At 45.2% G+C, this 19,075-nt stretch overlaps 2 protein-coding genes across 4 annotated transcripts; one reads left to right on the forward strand and one right to left on the reverse strand.

Moving 5' to 3' along the window:
• Positions 1-336: 336 nt before the first annotated feature.
• LOC120703951 (brefeldin A-inhibited guanine nucleotide-exchange protein 1-like) lies at positions 337-10,288 on the forward strand. Of its 2 annotated transcripts, XR_005687326.1 has the most exons (12): positions 338-1,510; positions 2,166-2,483; positions 3,182-3,515; positions 3,606-4,028; positions 4,097-4,389; positions 4,470-4,743; positions 5,740-6,242; positions 6,351-6,672; positions 6,778-7,123; positions 7,258-7,901; positions 9,128-9,886; positions 9,986-10,288. XR_005687326.1 is itself a non-coding variant. In XM_039988164.1 (11 exons), exons 1-11 carry the CDS (start codon positions 483-485, stop codon positions 9,734-9,736), a joined length of 5,094 nt encoding a protein of 1,697 aa, XP_039844098.1. In that variant the 5' UTR covers positions 337-482; the 3' UTR covers positions 9,737-10,260. The 2 variants fall into 2 exon arrangements, 1 of the variants encoding a protein (XP_039844098.1); XM_039988164.1 differs by having other exon boundaries at positions 337-1,510; positions 9,128-10,260.
• Positions 10,239-14,371, reverse strand: LOC120703952 (RNA-binding protein 38-like). 2 transcript variants are annotated; one of them, XM_039988167.1, is made up of 8 exons: positions 13,796-14,371; positions 13,058-13,181; positions 11,882-12,008; positions 11,612-11,648; positions 11,292-11,517; positions 11,057-11,173; positions 10,883-10,982; positions 10,239-10,766 (listed from the first exon to the last, which is right to left on the reverse strand). In XM_039988167.1, the coding sequence occupies exons 1-6, from the start codon at positions 14,033-14,035 to the stop codon at positions 11,085-11,087; spliced, it is 843 nt and encodes a 280-aa protein (XP_039844101.1). In that variant the 5' UTR covers positions 14,036-14,371; the 3' UTR covers positions 10,239-10,766; positions 10,883-10,982; positions 11,057-11,084. The 2 variants fall into 2 exon arrangements, with proteins under 2 accessions (XP_039844101.1, XP_039844100.1); XM_039988166.1 differs by having other exon boundaries at positions 11,882-12,011; positions 13,796-14,366.
• Between the last annotated feature and the right edge of the window lie 4,704 nt (positions 14,372-19,075).

Consider the following 19,075-nt stretch of genomic DNA (forward strand, 5'->3'; position numbering starts at 1 on the left):
GGCGCAGTCCTTGGTGGAAAAATCATTAGATTCGTTTTGCGATTTACAATCCATTTGTGTAAAAAAGTTTTATAAATAGATTTTATTTAATACTTGAAATTAGTAAGATTCGAACGCAAATTTTTTTTTGCGCTGGAACTTAAACTGGGCCAGATTATAATACTAGCAGATCAAAATGAACCTGGAGGAAACTCTGTCAACAAGAGATCGGAGAGCCCTCGCCCCGAAGCAAGCAGGGGGCGACAGCACGACACCATCCCGAATACTCGCAGCGTACTCCGACTCCGTTGATCCGTTCCAAGTCACCTCCGCTGCTTCCCTTCCGCTTCCACGCTCTTTCCAGAACCGGGCACCAAACAGCAGCCGAGCAGAGCAGAGCAGAGCAACGCGTCACCGGCCACCAGATCTCCCGTACTCCCACCCCCGCCTCCGATGAGCCCGCCCGCCACCGCCGCCTAGTCGCGCCGCAGTCACCGCCCCCAATGTCGTCGTCGGAGCCCGACGCCGAGGGCGCCCCGGGCGGCGCCTCCCCGGGCTCCCGCGTGCTCGCCCGCGCGCTCGACAAGGTCATCAAGCACTCCTCCTGGCGCCGGCACGCCGCGCTCGTGGCCGCCTCCAAGTCCGCGCTCGACCTCCTCTCCTCCGCGCCCGTGCCGGGGCCCGGCGAGCCCTCGGATCCCGCCTCCCCCGTCCCGGGCCTCCCCGCGCCCGCCGCCGACGCCGCCCTCGCCGCGCTGCTGCTCGCGCTCGACCCGGGGTCCCCGAAGGTGGCCGAGCCCGCGCTCGAGTGCGTCGCGGGGCTCCTCTCCCTCCGCCTCCTCCACGGCGACGTCGACGCCGCGGACCCCTCCGCCCCCTCGCCGCCCTCCCCGGTCTCCAGGCTCTTCGCCGCGGTGCTCTCCTGCGTCTCACTCGGCGGCGGCGGCGACGACGCGCTCGAGCTCGCCGGGCTGCGCGTGCTCGTCGCGTTCGCGCGGTGCCCGGCCGTCTCCGTCAGCGGGGAGTGCCTGGGCCAGGTGGTCAAGGCGTGCTACAACGTCTACCTCGGGAGCGCCAGCGGAGGCAACCAGCTCTGCGCCAAGCTGGCCATCGCGCAGGTGCTGGCCATCGTGTTCGCGCGCGTCGAGGCCGACGCCATGGACGTGCGCGTGCGCACTGTCTCCGCCGCCGACATGATGGACCTCTCCGACCGCAGCCTCAACGACTCCAGCGTCGTCCAGGCGGCGCAGGTGTTCATAAATGAGGCCATGGAGGGGAGCGACCTGCCAGAGGAGGCACCCCCTGTGGATGCGGCACCAATTGAGGGGGAAGGCGGTGGGGAGGATGGTGGAATGAGCAAAATTAGGGAGGACGGCCTGGCTTTGTTCAAGAACATCTGCAAGTTGTCGATGAAGTTTGGTACACCTGATAGCCCTGATGATCCAATGCTATTGCGGGGGAAGGTTTTGTCACTCGAGCTGGTTAGGATGGTTGTTGACAATGCAGGACCGTTCTGGAAGACAAATGAAAAGTATGTACCATACCAAGACAGTTCTGATCATCGATTTCTATTTTATTGCAATGTTCCATCAACTATCTTCTTTTGTGTTATTGCTGCAATGAGTCTTGAAGAGTGCAAATGATAAGGGTAGAACTGTGGAAGCCAGGAAGGGTAAAGTGGAATATGTAGAAACATTTTACTGCTATCTATAATAACAACAATGATCAGATGGCCTGTTTGAACAAGATGCATTGTCCAGGAAATTAGGGCTTGAATTTGAAGTAAACCCTTATGATTTGAATCCCAGCCCTTCCCAGCATACACATGAGAGTGTTAGCAAGGTCTATGATTTTCACTTAGTCACTGGGTCAGGTAATAAGAGAGTGTTAGCAAGGTCATTGTTCCATCAACTATCTGGGAGTATCGGGACGGTGTTCCATCAATTAGCTGTCATAAATGTTGTTCCGGCAAGGATCTAGCTGGTAAAGGAGCAATGATTGTGTTTTCCAAGGACAGATTTAGTGTCTATATCAGATACCCTTGATGTACTCATGTACATGCTAAAGCTTCCAGCTATTGATACTCAACTAGTTTTGTCATATGACTAGAATGAGAACTGCAAGTACTGATGGGCACTAACAGAGTACAGATCACTGATACAGTTTTTTTTATCCTATTAATGCAGGTACCTTGAAGCTGTTAAGCAGTACCTTTGCTTATCCTTGTTGAAGAACAGTGCCTTGTCTGCAATGAGTGTCTTTCAGTTATTGTGTTCCATTTTTATGAGTCTAATATCAAGGTTTAGATCTGGTTTGAAAGAGGAAATTGGAATGTTTTTTCCTATGCTTATCTTAAGAGTTCTTGAAAATGTCCTCCAGCCTAGTTTTTTGCAGAAGATGACAGTCCTAAACTTTCTGGAGAAGATATGTAAAGAACCTCAGGTTATTATTGATATTTTTGTGAACTTCGATTGTGATGTCGATGCACCAAATATTTTTGAAAGGTACGTTATAATTTTTTTTCCAGATGGGCATTCTCCTTCAGTTTCTTTTTTATGATCAGTATTACTCGTTAAGTTTCTTATCAAATATAACGAAATAGGCGTATAGCCCGCGCATTTGCGCGGCTAGTATTGAAAATTCAAAAATTTGCATGTCGTTGTATCCTTACTTAAAGGTTATACTATTTTTTTACCATACATCATCCTGTTTATTATTGTAAATTATGTCTTATTGTTGATTAAAACAATTCAACTATGATCTACCTATAATAACAATTTGATTTGTTGAGCTTTAATAATATTATGCAGATAATTATTCTTATTTTCATTTTATTTTGATTGATTGTTGTTAGCTTTAGTTTTTATTAATAGTATATATTTGTAACTGATACATAGCTAAATGGTATTTTATATTTAATTTTTCATAATGGCATTGGTGGGTGATTTTTAATTAGGCACAAGGGTATTTTAGGCTAATTTTTATCGTAATGGCAGTGGTGGGTAATTTTTATTTTGCTATTTTTCTCCGATTAACGTGATAATTTGTAGGCCTTGAGAGCGAACGTGGAGGCTCCTTTTGTTGGCCAAATAATAAGATAATAGATTGACAATGAGCATAGTTCTCTTCTACTACTGCTATACCACAATTGCTATTCCCTATGTATACGGTGAAGCATGCTAATTCTATCAGATCTTCACAGGATTGTCAATGGACTGCTAAAGACTGCTTTAGGTGTCCCTGCTGGATCTACAACAACATTAACTGTTGCACAAGACCAAACATTTAGGATTGGGTCTGTCAAGTGCCTTGCAACTATTATGAAGTCGATGAGCGCATGGATGGACCAACAACTTCGAATTGGTGAATTTTCTCCCGGCAGTTCTGAAAATCTAAATTCAATGGACAGCCAAAATATCCATAATGGAGAAGAAGGGAGTGGGATGGATTATGAACTGCAGTTTGACACTAGTAATTCAGACGTAACTGACTCTTCCTCGCTTGAGCAGCGACGTGCTTACAAGATGGAACTTCAGGTTTGCTTGCTTACTTGAATTTGGCTTTCTCCTCAATTAAACTATGTCTGTCTTTGAGATTACTGATAGGTCTAAATTTTCATTTTGCAGAAAGGAATCGCCCTGTTCAATAAAAAACCTTCGAAAGGTATTGATTTTCTCATGCGGAGCAAGAAGATAGGCCAGTCTCCAGAAGATGTGGCTTCTTTCTTGAGAAATACTGCTGGCTTAAATGCAACAATGGTAGGCGACTATTTGGGTGAAAGAGATGACTTTCCCCTCAAAGTTATGCATGCTTATGTGGACGCATTAAACTTCGAAGGGATGGACTTTGGTCAGGCAATTAGGTTCTTCTTACAAGGTTTCAGATTACCAGGAGAAGCTCAAAAAATTGATCGGATCATGGAGAAATTTGCTCAATGCTACTGTAAATGCAATCCAAATGCTTTTACTAGTGCAGATACAGCATATGTTCTTGCTTATTCTGTGATCTTGCTAAACACTGATGCTCATAATCCAATGGTGAAGAACAAGGTGAGTTAATGGTAATTTTTCTAGCATCTGGCAATGATTCATGAAGTAATTTACATTTTCTTGTGCAGATGTCCAAGGCAGATTTTATGCGCAACAACAGAGGAATAAATGATGGGAAGGATTTGCCAGAAGATTATCTGAGTGCACTTTATGACCAGATTGTCAACAATGAAATCAAAATGAGTGCTGATTCATCAGTTGCACAAACCAAGCAATCCAATAGTGTAAGTAGGCTTCTAGGCTTGGACAATATTATCAACTTTGTCAACTGGAGACCAGTGGAAGACAAGGCTGTAGGAGCCAATGACTTGCTCATCAAGCACATACAGGAAAAATTCAAAGCAAAGCGTGGGAAATTAGAGTAAGATCACTATGATTTTGTCATTTCAAGTACTTATGCCCTTAGCGGCATTTATTAATTTGAGGTTGTGCATAATACAGGTCCACATTTTATGTTGTTTCTGATGCAACCATTTTAAGATTCATGATGGAGTCGTGTTGGGCTCCTATGATGGCTGCATTCAGTGTCCTTATTGATCAGTGTGACGATAAGGCTGCCACATCACAATGTTTGAAGGGATTAAGATTTTCTGTGCATATCACTTCTGTTATGTGCATGCAGACAGAGAGGGATGCTTTCTTAACATCCATAGCTAAATTCACATCCCTCCATTCTGCTGCAGACATGAAGCAAAAAAATGTTGATGCTATGAAGGTAAGAGGCCACACAAAGCATATTGCTTTTCTAATTTAAAGGTTTCTGATAATTTGTTGCTGAGCAGTCTATTTTTAGTAAGGTGTATTAAGGCTTATTTGTCCCCGTAAGATTTTGTTGCAAAATATAATGAATTAATGATGCTTTACTTTCTAGCACAGTGGGGGTTCAAACCATCGAAAAAGTGATATTCTGGATTTTTCTGATGTTCTCTCCAATATGTAATGAATGGCTATCAACAAATATGCTTATTCATGTCTCAAAAGAAAAAAAAGAGAGATGAATCTGCTGAATCTTGAACTTATTGAATGTTCCTCGGAGCATTTGCATGCTACCCCAACTTTGGGGCCTAATTATGAATTTGCCCTCCTTTTTTGGAATTTTTTTCCCACTTTGCACCATTGTCCCTGTTGTTTCTGCAGGGGCAATGGTTCAAACATTTCAGAAACAGCAGGAGTGATTGGGCAAAGTGAAGAAAGGAGGGCAAACTCATAGTAGGCCTCAAAGTAGGGGCAGACTCATAATTATTTGGGGGTTCCTTTTATTTTGTCGAGGATCTATCTGTTGAAGTATAAGTGAATTGCCCACCTCTTCCCATAAGCATAAGCTTTTGGGTTGAATTGGTTGGCGCATGCAACTCAATATGGTATCAGGGCCAAAGGTCTAGAGTTGTAATCCTAGCGGGCACGATTAAATAAAATAATTGCAGCCAACTCCTAATTTCCACGTTTGAGGCTTGAGGTAGCCTGCACATGAGGGGGGGGGGGGGGGGGGTGTTGAAGTATAAGTGAATTGCCCACCTCTTCCCATCAGCTTAAGCTTTTGGGTTGAATTGGTTGGTGCATGCAACTCAATACTATCCAATATTTGTGATACATAATTGTTGAACTACTGCAATAGTTCTTTATGCTATACTTTATTGAGACATTTGTTTAGCAGATCTGGCTGTTTCAAAGTAGTGGGATGATAATTTTTTCCTTGTGTTCATGAAAACAGGCTATAATATCTATTGCAATCGAAGATGGCAATTACTTGCAGGAAGCTTGGGAGCATGTCTTGACTTGTTTATCACGGTTTGAGCATTTACATCTGCTTGGAGAAGGGGTTCCTACTGATGCTTCATTTCTGACAGTTCCTCTGATTGAATCAGAAGATAAAAGTCAGAAGTCTGCTTCTGTTTTATCTTCCAAGAAAACCAATGCTCTTCAGAATCCTGCTGTGATGGCTGCTGTTAGAGGAGGCACTTATGACAGCACAGTAGCAAAAGCCAGTGTGTCAGCATTGGTCACTCCTGAGCAGATCAATAATTTCCTATCAAACATAAATTTGTTGGATCAGATTGGCATTGTTGAGTTAAATCATATCTTTGCCCACAGCCGAAGATTAAACAGTGATGCTATTGTTGCTTTTGTGAATGCTCTTTGCAAGGTCTCAATGACTGAGTTGCAGTCTCCAATGGACCCTCGTATCTTCTGCCTTACAAAAATAGTAGAGATTGCGTAAGAAATTTCTCAGACCCACCTACAAGATCATATCTTCACTTATGGCAACAGCAGCCGTGACTTGATGCCTTTTGGCTACTCTAATTCCAAACTTTGTTTTTGCAGGCACTACAATATGAACCGCATACGTCTGGTGTGGTCACGGATTTGGAAAGTTTTGTCAGACTTTTTTGTGTCTGTTGGGTTGTTGGAAAATCTTTCTGTCTCTATATTTGTGATGGACTCTCTGAGGCAGCTGGCCATGAAGTTTCTAGAAAGGGAGGAATTGGCAAATTACAACTTTCAAAATGAGTTCCTTAGACCTTTTGTGGTTGTCATGCAGAGGAGTAATGCTCCAGAAGTACGAGAGCTTATTGTTAGGTGTGTCTCACAGATGGTTCTGAGTCGAGTTCATAACATAAAGTCTGGGTGGAAAGGTGTTTTTATGGTACGTATTGATCTTTATGCTTAGTTCATTCTGATATTTTTGTTCAAAATTATCTGCAAGTTAGTGCTGCTGTGTCCTGTCTTTTAAAATTTCATCGACTTACAGGTTTTTACTTCTGCTGCTGCTGATGATACAAGAAGCACAGTTCTATTGGCATTTGAGACTGTAGAAAAAATTATTCGAGATTATTTTCATCACATAACTGAAACGGAGACTACAACATTCACTGATTGTGTTACTTGTCTTATTGCATTTACAAGTAGCCAGTTTAACAGTGATGCCAATCTCAATGCTATCGCATTTCTCCGATTCTGTGCTGTAAAACTTGCTGAGGAAGGATTTGTTTGTCAAGATAGAGGTGCTGAACGACCCAGGAATTCAGACATGTTGGGTGGAAATGCCACTGTGCACAAAGATGGTTTTGTTTCCCTCTGGGTGCCTCTCCTTGCGGGTACAGCATTCTTTTGCACCTTGAAATTATAATATTTGGTTTATTTATCGTGCAGGTTGAATCTTCTTGATGATGATACTCTGAAGCACATGAACATTTTAAATCGATACCCTCCCTTTTTTTTCCCATTTCAGGTTTAGCCAAGTTGACAACTGATCCAAGAATGACTATTAAGAAGGGTGCTGTAGGAGTACTTTTTGATATTTTAAAGGATCATGGACACTTGTTTTCACAGACGATCTGGATCGATATCTTTGAACGTATTGTTTATCCTCTATTTAACAGTGAAATGTCCACTCCCAATGATCAGATTTCAACATCTAATTTACCTGATCTTGAAACACAAACGTTGGCAATGAAATGCTTGGTCGGTTTGTTTGTTAATTTCTTTGATCTGGTACGACCAGAACTTGCTAGAACTGCATCCATCGTCACAAATTTTGTCAGAAGCCCCTACAAGCATTGTGCTACCGCTGGTGTATCTGCAATTATGCGTTTAACGGAGGGGGTTGGTAACAAACTTTCTGGGGAGGAATGGAAAGAGATATTGGTTTGCTTCAAAGAATCGGTGAAACATACCTTTGTCATATTATCTAAAATTTTAAGGATGATGCAAGATATTGAAATCCCAGATAGACTTGATTCTTATTCAGAAACTGAGCAATATTTGGATCATGAAATGTACAGTAATGATGAAGAGGAAGCAAATATGGAGACGGCTTCTTATGCTATTGTCAAACTGAAGAATCATATGGCCCTACTGCTTGTAGTGATTCAGGTATTGATTTTTTTTTTTCAAAAGTGCCATGCATACCCTTATGTACCGGTTGGCTTTAATAAAATTGATCTAGGAATAAGAACCAAACTTTTGGAGATAGAATGGCGTAATTAAACTAACAGATTTTGGTTTAAAGCCGCTGAGTACGTCCTAATCGCCCTTGGTTTCAGGCTGTCAGGCTATCAGCTGTGACTGACTGGGCCTTTTTGTGATGGTGGTGGCAATGCAGTCCAACTGCAAGCATTGGCATATCCTGATTACTTTTTTAACTGAACCTTCCCCGGTTGCCTCTATAGGGCTGTTTGTCTCTGTTAAGATGCCACTATGCATGTCATTATTCTAGATTTTGATTTTAAGGTCACACAATAAAACTTTTTAACTAATGGACAACCATGTTATCTAGTCGTCCGACTAATCGCGATTAGTCGCGATTAGTCAGGCTTATCGGTCCGGTGACCCCGATAAAGGACACCGAGTAGGTCTGGGCGACTAGTTTTCTAGTCGTCCGACTAGTCGCGATTAGTCGCACGATCAGGTTGGAAAACGATCAGACTTGAGATTGTTTTGTGGGCTGTTTGAGTTGTGGGCCTCGGCCGGTGATGGGCTGGCAAGGTGGCCCATTAGGTTTTTGGTATATAGAGGCTGAGAGACAGGAATATGGACTATGGGACAGGAATACAGAGTTTGGACAGTTCACAAATCATCTCTCACAAATAAGTGAAAAATTGACTATTATTGTTGCCTTCATACTTGCTTTTTATTAAGTAATACGTAGTACATATATCATATCGGTCCTGGGACACATAGGACGACTAGGCAGACGACTAGGACCGACTAAGCTCGACTAATCGGCCTGATCGACGACTAATCGCGACTAGTCGTCTGATCGGTCCCATGGCGACTAGGTTCGACTAGACGATTTGTCCATATAATCTGGAAGTGTCAATCTTTGTTTCTAAATTGTCAGACAATAGTAACATGACAGTTTCTAAATGTTAGAGTATATTAGGCAACTCCAGATATGGTAGTTTAGGATTGATGTAATCCCGTGATAGCTTTCCTTTATCTCTAGGTGAGGTGCCTTGCCCTCCAAGCCTTGTACTCCTATATATACCGCCCAAGGGGCTCATTGCAATACAATCGATCATATTATACGCATCTTACCTTTCCTACACTAAATTGTCAGACAATAGTAACATGACAGTATTTTGTTTTCTTTCACGCAGAGCATTACTAAATTATACGAGGAGCACAGAAAATATCTTCGTGCTGAGCATATGAGCATTCTTTTGGAAATGGTGTCAGATATTGCGACATATTCAAGTGAAGTGAGCTCTGAATCTTCTTTGCAGATGAAATTCCATAAAGCATGTTCCCTTTTGGAGGTATCTGAGCCAGCTACTGTCCATTTTGAGAATGAATCCTACCAGAGTTACCTCAAACTTCTACAAGCTCTGCAACATGACTATCCTTCCCTGTCGGAAGAAATGGACATAGAATCACAAGTACTTAATACCTGCAAGAAAATACTGCAAACCTATCTGAAGTGCGCAAGACACGAACCATGTGATGAATCATCTCAAAGAAATCCATCTCTAAATTGTGCCGTGCCACTGAGTACTACTAAGAAAGAGGAACTGGCCGCTAGGGCTTTGCTAACCCTTCAAGTCATGAAATTGCTGGGCGATCTGGAGAGGGAGTCTTTTGGCAAAATATTACCCTGCTTTTTCCCATTGTTTGTTGATCTGGTCCGCTGCGAGCATAGCTCGGGAGAAGTTCAACTCGCACTCTACAATATCTTCCAATCAGTTATAGGCCCCATGATACGAGTATAATGGAAGATTGTCACATGCAGATTGCAGAATGTACAGTTTTGTGACTCATTTTGATGCTGTAGTTCAGCCCATCACCTGAAAAGGGATTAACCAATAGGCCGGCACACCCCAGGTGCAACTGGTTATACATTTGGAACGATCGAATACAAGGTTGAATCTCTCTTTGGTTCTAGGTGCTCTCTTAACGTGCTGTAAGCCTGTAACATCTGAATGTCAATTGTGAATTGAGCTGTTTCTCTTGCTTCGCAGGCTTCCATAAAAATGCTGCAGATTCTGGGATAAGTCTAAGCAGCATTCATTTCAATGAGTACCGAGGGCAGACTGATGGATATGGAACCAATGTTCTGCACCGAGGCAAATTTTAACCCAAAATGCTGGTGGCCGAGATTGAGTGTACATAACATCAGATGATCGAAATCGTTTTAAGTTACTGGCTCGCTACTTCGTAACATATATTGGTCATATGTGTGTATTTTATTCATAGAGAAACGGACTGACAATATAGTGAAATATTCCCCTGTTTTTTCGTCGTTGCATCCTTGCAACAAATCACATTCTTTCCCAGGATAGGGCTGTCATTATTTGATTACAGTTAACATAGGTGATATATAATTTTACAGTTTCAGGATAATAATGTACAAGACCCACCAACGATACAGTGACGCTGAAAAACCTATACCCTAATACGACATGAAAACATGCACTAAAGATACGGAAAAAGGACAGAAAAGGAATGTATATACACAACCAGATGTTCGAAAGAATGGACCTGTTCTACGATTTGGACCTACATGACCTATATTATACACAGGTTGGAAGCCGGACTCCAATTCCGGCATCCACTTGGTCCGGGCACAGACCACCAGCTATCAGAATTTCTGGCAGGAGATGGGGAATGTACAGACACTGACAGAAGCTGAGCAAAGAGAGGCTTCATCTTCAGTTTCTCAGCACTTAACTGCCCCATCCAGCGGGACAGATCAGAGACGTTCACATTATAAGAATTCAGGTAACCATGGATAAGGACAACCTGGAATATAGTGAGAAACAGATAGATTGATTTAGTACTGATGCAACAGGATATGATGCCCTAGTTTCTTTAACAGAAGGGCATGTTTTAGATGTTAGATAAATGCAATAACTAACCTTTAGAGTGCAAAAGAAAACAGTTTTTGCAAGAAAAAGAAGCATGCCGCCCAATTTAGCGGTTCTGCTGTTCTTAGTCCTGCTGCAGAGTATAGGATACCTACAGAGAAGGAAACAAGATGTTACAACAGAATAATGGGAACATGTGTTGGAGTACTTGAGAGGTAAACACACCTCAAATTGTCACTTTCTGGCATCCTTGTCAGCCCGATGCTTGTTCAGAAATGTTGTTCTGTGGGAATGGTGGTGCACGAGCAGGGACCAAAATCTGTTGCTGAGGGCGTGGGCCTCCTGTTTTCACAAAAGTACTTTACAAATTATAGGAAGAGCATGATAAGATGGTCCTGAGCAATATAACAGATATTCTTGGACAAGTATGTTTGATGGAACACAACAGTGGACTTCTTACCTGGAGGAAATTGTTGCTGAACAGGTGGCATGCGAACAACATTTGCAGCATTAACATTCTGATTCGATAGTGGGAGAACATGACTTGGCGCATAACCAGGAGAATAAGCATGATCACTTGGTACCGGTTGGCCAAACTGCCCATACGGGTAGACTGCTGGGCCTACTGTCCTGGGGCCACCATAAACTGGAACATACTGTTGTCCAACATATTGACCATATGCATTCTACAAAGCTAAAAACAAAACAAATGAGCAACAATTTCATTTCTTTATATTATACAAGAAAAAAATATGGTTTAATGGTTCTGGAGTTTTCCACCTGCTGATATAAGTATTCAGGTCCATATGTTGATGGCCTGCATCAAAAAACAATTGGTCAGTATTTAAACAGCTAAGCTGATGACTTGGAAATAAAAAAAAAGTATTCTTGCAAGTGGGGAAATTTTCTACACTACATCCTGCCAATCATAAGTTCCAGGCTAGCTACAACTTTAATCATCATGCCAGATATTCACAGGTTAACAGGAGATCAAATTCATAGCTGTGCATGATCTTTGCCAACAATGCATCGAATGAACTGTTAACCTACCCATAAGAAGGATATACAAAGGCCTGTGAGTAGTTGTAAGGGGGTTGCTGATATGTTGGGCTTTGCACATACATGCCCCCTGGAACCGCCACACCTCCATTGTATGGGATGACCGGCCTTACAGGTGCTACTACCACATTGAAAAGCAGGGGAAATTTTATCACAACAATTGAATACACACAAACACATGCTAAAATGGTAAACATGCATACATTACATTAAGCAATTAGAAAGTTTCTTAGCAATAAGCTTTTGCAGTAGAGACTAGCAGAGGTATCCAGTATAAGGGAAATTTGTTGGTGCATGGATCGTGTAGTTATATTGCAATTTAGACTTTCTACTGATGGGTTTGGTCAGTAATCTTCTGAGAGAAAAGGTGCAAGCCAATAATTTTCTAGTAAACTTAAGAAACCATTGCTACTTTACTACCCTCTCTCTTTGTGTGTGACAGTGTGTATAGAAAAATATCCACTTAGGCCCATAAATAAACAGTAAACATCTCAAAAGCTTTGCATTCCATCACAAGCAAAGATGTTTATCTTCTGATGATTAATATCTGCCATTCCAAGTTGCAGACTATGAAATATATGTCTGACATGTAAGTAGCCAATTTGTATCTAAAAGCAGTGATGATCCCCAACCCTTTCTACCACCCACCAGCTCATACTCTTTCTGCTACCAATTATTCCCTTCATCAAGTCCAACACTAACCCCAAAGGCCCAAACATAGTTGCCAGAGGGCACTACTGGCTGTATTGGTTTGTTTATATAACAGCTAATGCTTCTTTATAATACATGAGCTTGTAGAAGATCCTACGGCCTTCTTTGGTGCTATGAATGTGCAGGCAAGGAATTAAATATCTACTGCACCTCTGCTGACAAGTCCTTTTCCTTATTTTAGAACTAGTGACAAGACTATTAGTTAGTACTAGTTGAAAAGAAGGGGCAGTGCATAAACCTACGCATCAAGTTTTGTAACTACGAAATCATTGAAAATGTATGATTGTGATGACTCCAATACATTGGGAATTGGGCATTGATTAAGAAATTAGATTCCACCAAGAGCTTAAGCAGCTGGAAAGAATCGTATGTGCATTTGACAGCTGTGCAATTAGGAAAATAGGGTGTCCAGAAAAATATATAGAGGAAAACAGGGAACCAAGTTAGCAGACCTACCGAAAGGCACAGCTGGACCAGGCCTCCCTAAGATGGCAAGATTGCAATTAGCTCGCCGCCCATCAATAACCGGGTACGGGTCCATGCAGGCCATCCTCGCGGATTCTGGGTCTCGGAAGGTTACCTGTACACACCTCCAAACATAATTAAGATGAAACCCAATCAAAATCAAAATCAAAAGTAGGAAAAAGACGAAATATCTGAGCTGAATTTGGAAACCCCAAGGGTTGCACTGATTTCAGCATACCCCTATCAAAATACAAATAGTTCCCTGAATCACAGGGGGTTGGGGGGATACTAAATTTCATTCCAGTTCCGACAAGTCAGAATTGAACCAAGTGATTGAAAAAAAAAACCAACATAAACCCTAGAAATGCTTAACAGGGGAACTTTTCACTCCTCTCTGTAACAGAATCTAACTCCTCCGCTCGATTCTATTTTCTATCACTAATGAGTCAACAATCCACCAAATTTCCGGGCACGGAATGCAAAATTGCCAAATTCTAAGACCTTCGCCGCCAATTGCAGCAGCAGCCACAGCCACCGCTGATCCCAGAACCTCCAAATTCAACCCACAAACTCCATCCTCGCACAGAGAATCGCAACCTCTAGCTCCAGAACCGAACCAGACCCCTGATCCCCAACAGAAAAGGAAAAAGACGTACGGGCCAAGCACCCCCCAAAGCCAGCACAGCAGATACGGACAAGAAAAAAAGAAGAGGAGGAAGGCGTTCTCACGAATCCGTAGCCCTTGGAGCGTCCCGTGGTGCGGTCGGTGATGACGACGGCCTCCAGGATGTCCCCGTAGGCCTCGAAGTGCGCGCGCAGCCCCTCGCTGCGCGTCTCCCACGCGAGGCCCCCCACGAAGATCTTGGTGAAGGTGGTGTCCCCGTACGGCGCGCTCAGGTAGTGCAGCGCCGGCGTGCCCCCTCCCCCTCCCCCTCCTCCGCCCCCCGCCGGCGACCGCTGCGGCGTCATGCCTGCCGCGCCCAGCCCGCGCGCATGCACGCGCGCGCGCGCAGCAACAGCAGCAAACCCTAACCCTAGCTTGCAGCTGACTAGACACGACCACGACGACACGCGCGCGAGCAGCGGAGGCGGCCGGGTTAGCTCAGCTAGGGCTGATAGGCCCGCGCGCGCAGGCGGGGGCGTAATTATAGCGGTGGGGATGGCGCTAATCGGAGGAGCGGTTATTATTAGCGGTTGGATTACGCGGGAGAGAGGGGGCGCGGGGGGAAGCCGGATGTTGGTGAGGAACCCGCGCGGGCGGGCTGCTCGCGAAAGAGCGCGCGCGACAGAGAGGGGACTAGCGGTGGGGACGGCCGGACGGGAGGACGACGGGAAGGGGAACTGGGGGAAGGGAGGGGGAGACCTAGAGAGGGCACCACTGCAACTGGGGTATGCTTCCTCGCTCCGGCCCCACGGCTATATATACAACCCAAACTGTATATTACCATCTGCAGCTGTCGCTGTTTTATTATTGTATAAGAGCGGTTTTGTTTATTGTGATTTTTAGAATTATTGGTGTTTCTTTGTTTCAATGGTCGCTAAACCGCTCTTGGTGAGCGGGGACGGCGGCTGGAGCTAGAAAGTGATCGCACGTGGTGTCTGAAAAAATGCGTGGTTTTATCTGTAATGGCCGCGAACCACTCTTTTTGAGGCGTGATGGCGGATGGAGCTGGAAAGTGATCGCATGCGGCGCCTGAAAGTATGTGGTTTTATCCGTAGTGGCCGGGCTAAAGCACTCTTTGCGAGCCGCGAGCCAGCGGTGGCGGCTGGAGCTGGAAAGGGATCGAATGCGGCGCCTGAAAGTGTGTGGTTTTATCTGTAAGGTTATTCGAGAAGATATGGCCTACGCCAAAATGGTTCTGGCATATATTATCGATACCAAAATGGTTCTGGCATATATTATCGGTGGGAGGTGTGATGAGGGTGAGCTGCTTCATTTTCGCACAATAATCCATAAATAAGCTGGAATGCACCAACTTTTTTTGCACCATTTTTATTAGAAAAGTTTTCTGAGTGTTGGCGTATTTGAGAGTATGGGACTTTCTGTCCGCCGAAAAGGATAGAAAGCGAATAGTGTTTCTGTAGACATGGTATAAGCCATGAGGTGAATAAAATTATTTATTTAATGTCGGCTCAACTTTTTACCCTTCTTGTTTAGAGACTGGTCAATTATTTTCGGGTGAATAAAGATGGTAGTAAAGGGTTTTCATCTATCAAAAAACCGGGGAAGTTTTGTGTTTCCCGCCGTAGTTTCTCCATCTGTCCAAAAAAATCAAAGGTGGTTTGTGCTTCCATGAGCATGGTACGAATGTAGTTTACATTGGTCTTTTTAGTGTGGTGGCAGCTTAATTTCTTTTGATTGGTAACATATGGTATCAAGAATGTCTATAAAAACACAAAAGGTGTAATAAGCATATATTCAGGCAGATTTACGTGCTTTGGTGCATTCCATTAGCTGGATTTGTGGTCCTCTCACTTATGCACTATTATTTGTACGGGTCCTTGAGGTCGTTGTCGGTGGCTATGTGCTGTATATCATCTAAAGACTCACCATCTTGGTGTAGAAGATTAATGTTTATTACCCATTGCTTTTTATTGAAAAGAAAACTCAAAAACTTTTCATGGTAAATTATTGACCAATGAATAAACCCTTACACAAAGGTAAACATTATATTCGTTTGATCCTAAAAAAACTATACACGTGGCCACGGTTTCAATAACTTTTTTCAATTATCTACTTGTACTCATCCACCTTACAGCTGCGTCATTTTAATGTAACATCCATTATTCTTTTTCGTCTTCCAATGGGCTGCGCAATGTAACATCCTGCAAGCTTTTAATAAGGTTTTTGTTCACCATTAAGGCATTAACTGACGATTAATTCTTATACCGGAGTTCGTCCATTAGCTGATGATTAATTCTTATGATGGTATGCGTAGCATGGAATATTCTAATATGCACGAGCTCAACATTGTACCCTGCCTTCCTTCAAAAAAAAAAACCATTGTACCCTGCCGCCCCCGAGAATATGGAGGGCGGATCGGACCTGCTCGGCTGCACCTGCAGGTGGTAGATTGGTAGCAGGCAAAGCCACAGCCATGTTTTCATCAGAAGGGCAAAAAGCGAGATAGCGAAGAATTTTTTTTTTGCAGGGCAGGGAAATCAGGGAGGGAGCTCCCTTTCCCCTTTCCATCGGCATCGTCCTACTCCTCCCTCTACTTGCCATAGGGGGGGGGGGCGGTGGTACTGCTATGCCATTGCGAGAAAACACTGGGTGTGGCCTGGCCCCCAAGTTGTTGCCTCTCCATGCTTATCCGCAGCCAAAGTATCTATATTTATATTATAAAAGTTGAAATAATTGAAATTTTTTTTCACTAAGATTAGGCCCACCGTACCCCTCACGGAGGTCCCACTTGTCAAGCCAAAGGTTTGACGAAAAAGGATGTACACCCACGAAATTGATAGAAAGAAAATATTTCCACCAAAATCCTAATACTTTTTACACCAAGCATTCATCTACCCACCTCTTGTACCCGCATATTACTTTCCTTTGTCACTCTCTACTTTCCTTTTCATGCACTCACCCATAATTCGCGTCGATATTTGTTTTAGAAGGATAATAATTGACATCATTGTTTTATGAAAGAAAAATAAAGACATGTATTATTTTTGAAATAAAAAATTAATATTATTGCTCAATGGAAAATAAATGTGAGGAAGGAAAAGTAAGTTTGGCAGGAAAATATTCCTTTGTTTCTTTTCTTTTCTTATTTCCTTATGCACACGCACATGATTTATTTTTTCCTTCCTTATCCACACGCACAAGGTTTGTGTTTGGAAGGAAAATATATTCTTTTCTTTCTTTCGTTATGCCCACGCACACGATTCTTTTTGTCGGGTACCATGATTATGGACACCCTAGTCATGGGACTAAAAAACGCAAACACATGTTAGGCAACCGGGCCTACGAAGGCCTAAAGCCTCCTTCCAATCTGGAAGAAAGGAAAGGACTCAAAGAAGCCCAATACGCAGCCCACATACACAGTGCGGCCCATCCGCACCCCACTCGAACCCGCGGGGCGATCTCCGCCTCGCTCGAGGGCTCCCCGCTGAGACCTTCGACCGCGCCCCGCGTCTCCGCCTCGCTCGATGCCACCCCTTGACAGGAAGGACAAACGGCCCTTCCGCTCACCCGCCCGCCGTACGGAGGCATTAAACGCCAACCACTCCTCAGCAGCGCCCGGGTCGGACGGCGTCAGGCCGCCATTCCCCACAGTGGCTGTGACCGGAGTCTTGTCCGCCAACTCCGGTCACTGCTCCGCCATTCCGGGCGCTGTGGCGATACTGTGGGAACCTATGACGCTGTGCAAGACGTGCTCGGCACTGCTCCAGCCACTGTGCTGCCAACTCTCTATACCTCCTTCAAACTTTCCCCTCCGCGGAGCCCTCGAACGGCATGGGCACGACCCTCGGAAGCAGCTCCGGCCTTGACCAGTGCAAGACTCTGGCCTGCAGGACCCTCGGAACGTCGCCACGCCACGATTGGAGGACGGTACCCTCTATAGCAACGACCACGCCGCCCGCTGGAGCTACAAGGACGCCGGCGCGATCTCCGCAAGGCCAAGGACGACGCCCAAGACAACTGCCACGCCAGACGCCATACCCCACAGTATACTTTCCACAGTGCTCGGCCACTGCGCCCCCGCGATTCGGGGAGAAGACGACGACTTCCACGATCTCCTATACATGTACACCGCCCCTCCTTGTGTCTATAAAAGGAGGAGGCGGGCTTTGTCTTGGGGGATCGATCCATCCGGTAGAACACAATACTCAGCACTGCTTACAAAGCCCAAACGCTCTTCTGAGCCCCGATATTGGCACTCGCCTCAATCAACTCCTCCTCTAGCAGAGATCTGGGAGCTTCCCTCCCTCTCTCGCCTCGCTTGTACCCCCTACTACAGGCACTCCCGGTGCAAAACAGTACAGTGCTCTCGCACACCCCTTTGCTGGACGTACGACCCCACGGTCGGAACCAGGATAAACCCGTGCGTTACTGTGTTGCCTCTTGCATCAACATCTGGGACGCGAAACACGCAACATCATCACTAGTTGGGTCCGGACCGCCGGGTCAGGACGCCGACAGTTGGTGCGCCAGGTAGGAGTCTGCTGCGTGACATTTCTCTTTTGTTCCCATTTGATCTCCAGGGATGGCGAGCAGGTCCCACTCATTTCCCATGGGCGCCTCGGATCCGCTCCCAGCGGGATACGTGATTTGGTTCGGGAGTCTTGAGTTCAGGGCAACCGGCAATGGTTACCTCATGGAGCTCCTCTCGCCCAGACGCAACCCCGACGCTCCGACGTCACCAGCCCAGCACAACAAGCGCTCGGGCCAGCGCTCGCGACAAGCGCGCATGGAGCGGCGCAGGGCGGCACGCCTCAGCTCCCCTACGTGGGTTGAGGTTGGCATGTCACAGCTCAGCGTCGCGGCCGACGGAGCCACCACTTCGTCATCACGTGCCTCGGCGCCATCTGCGCCGACACCTTCATCAATAGTAGCCCCAGTGCCTCCCAGGGAGGGCGCGACTGCGCCATCGCCCTTTCCCTTCGGGATGCGCAACACTGCCACCTATGCCTCTTCATCCAGCACCAACTTCACCGAGTATGAGGATCTGCTGGGTCATCACCTCCTCTCGATCCGCAACCTCATCGCGTCATCTCCTGACGACTCCTACTGCGAGACGGCGGGCTCGATCGCCGACGACATCAACTTCTTCATGGATAACTTCACGACCAAGGAGGCCGAGGACTACTCCGGGGTCTGAGACCTTGATGCTTTCCGGTTGTTCCAGCTTGCGGCGGCTTACTGCCTCACCTGCCCCGAGGACTCCAGCGAGGGGGATTACGATCCCACTCGGGAGTGCTTCATGGCCGAGCTCGCGGACGGACAGAATGACAACGCCCCGGGCAATGATTGTAACACCCCGGGTGTTTACACAGTAATTAATTAAG

The sequence above is a fragment of the Panicum virgatum genome, chromosome 4K (assembly GCF_016808335.1).
Source record: "Panicum virgatum strain AP13 chromosome 4K, P.virgatum_v5, whole genome shotgun sequence".
NCBI lineage: Eukaryota > Viridiplantae > Streptophyta > Magnoliopsida > Poales > Poaceae > Panicum > Panicum virgatum.

What these genes read in the sequence shown, in the direction of transcription:
- LOC120703951 (XM_039988164.1), top strand. Translation starts at nt 483, where the DNA reads ATGTCGTCGTCGGAGCCCGACGCCGAGGGCGCCCCGGGCGGCGCCTCC. An exon ending in GCAAAGCGTGGGAAATTAGA is followed by an intron (nt 4,390 to 4,469) that starts GTAAGATCACTA and finishes TGCATAATACAG; the next exon opens with GTCCACATTTTATGTTGTTT. An exon ending in CTGGGTGCCTCTCCTTGCGG is followed by an intron (nt 7,124 to 7,257) that starts GTACAGCATTCT and finishes TTCCCATTTCAG; the next exon opens with GTTTAGCCAAGTTGACAACT.
- LOC120703952 (XM_039988166.1), bottom strand. Translation starts at nt 14,035, where the DNA reads ATGACGCCGCAGCGGTCGCCGGCGGGGGGCGGAGGAGGGGGAGGGGGA. An exon ending in GCTCCAAGGGCTACGGATTC is followed by an intron (nt 13,182 to 13,795) that starts GTGAGAACGCCT and finishes AGGTGTGTACAG; the next exon opens with GTAACCTTCCGAGACCCAGA. An exon ending in TCAGCAACAATTTCCTCCAG is followed by an intron (nt 11,174 to 11,291) that starts GTAAGAAGTCCA and finishes TTGTGAAAACAG; the next exon opens with GAGGCCCACGCCCTCAGCAA.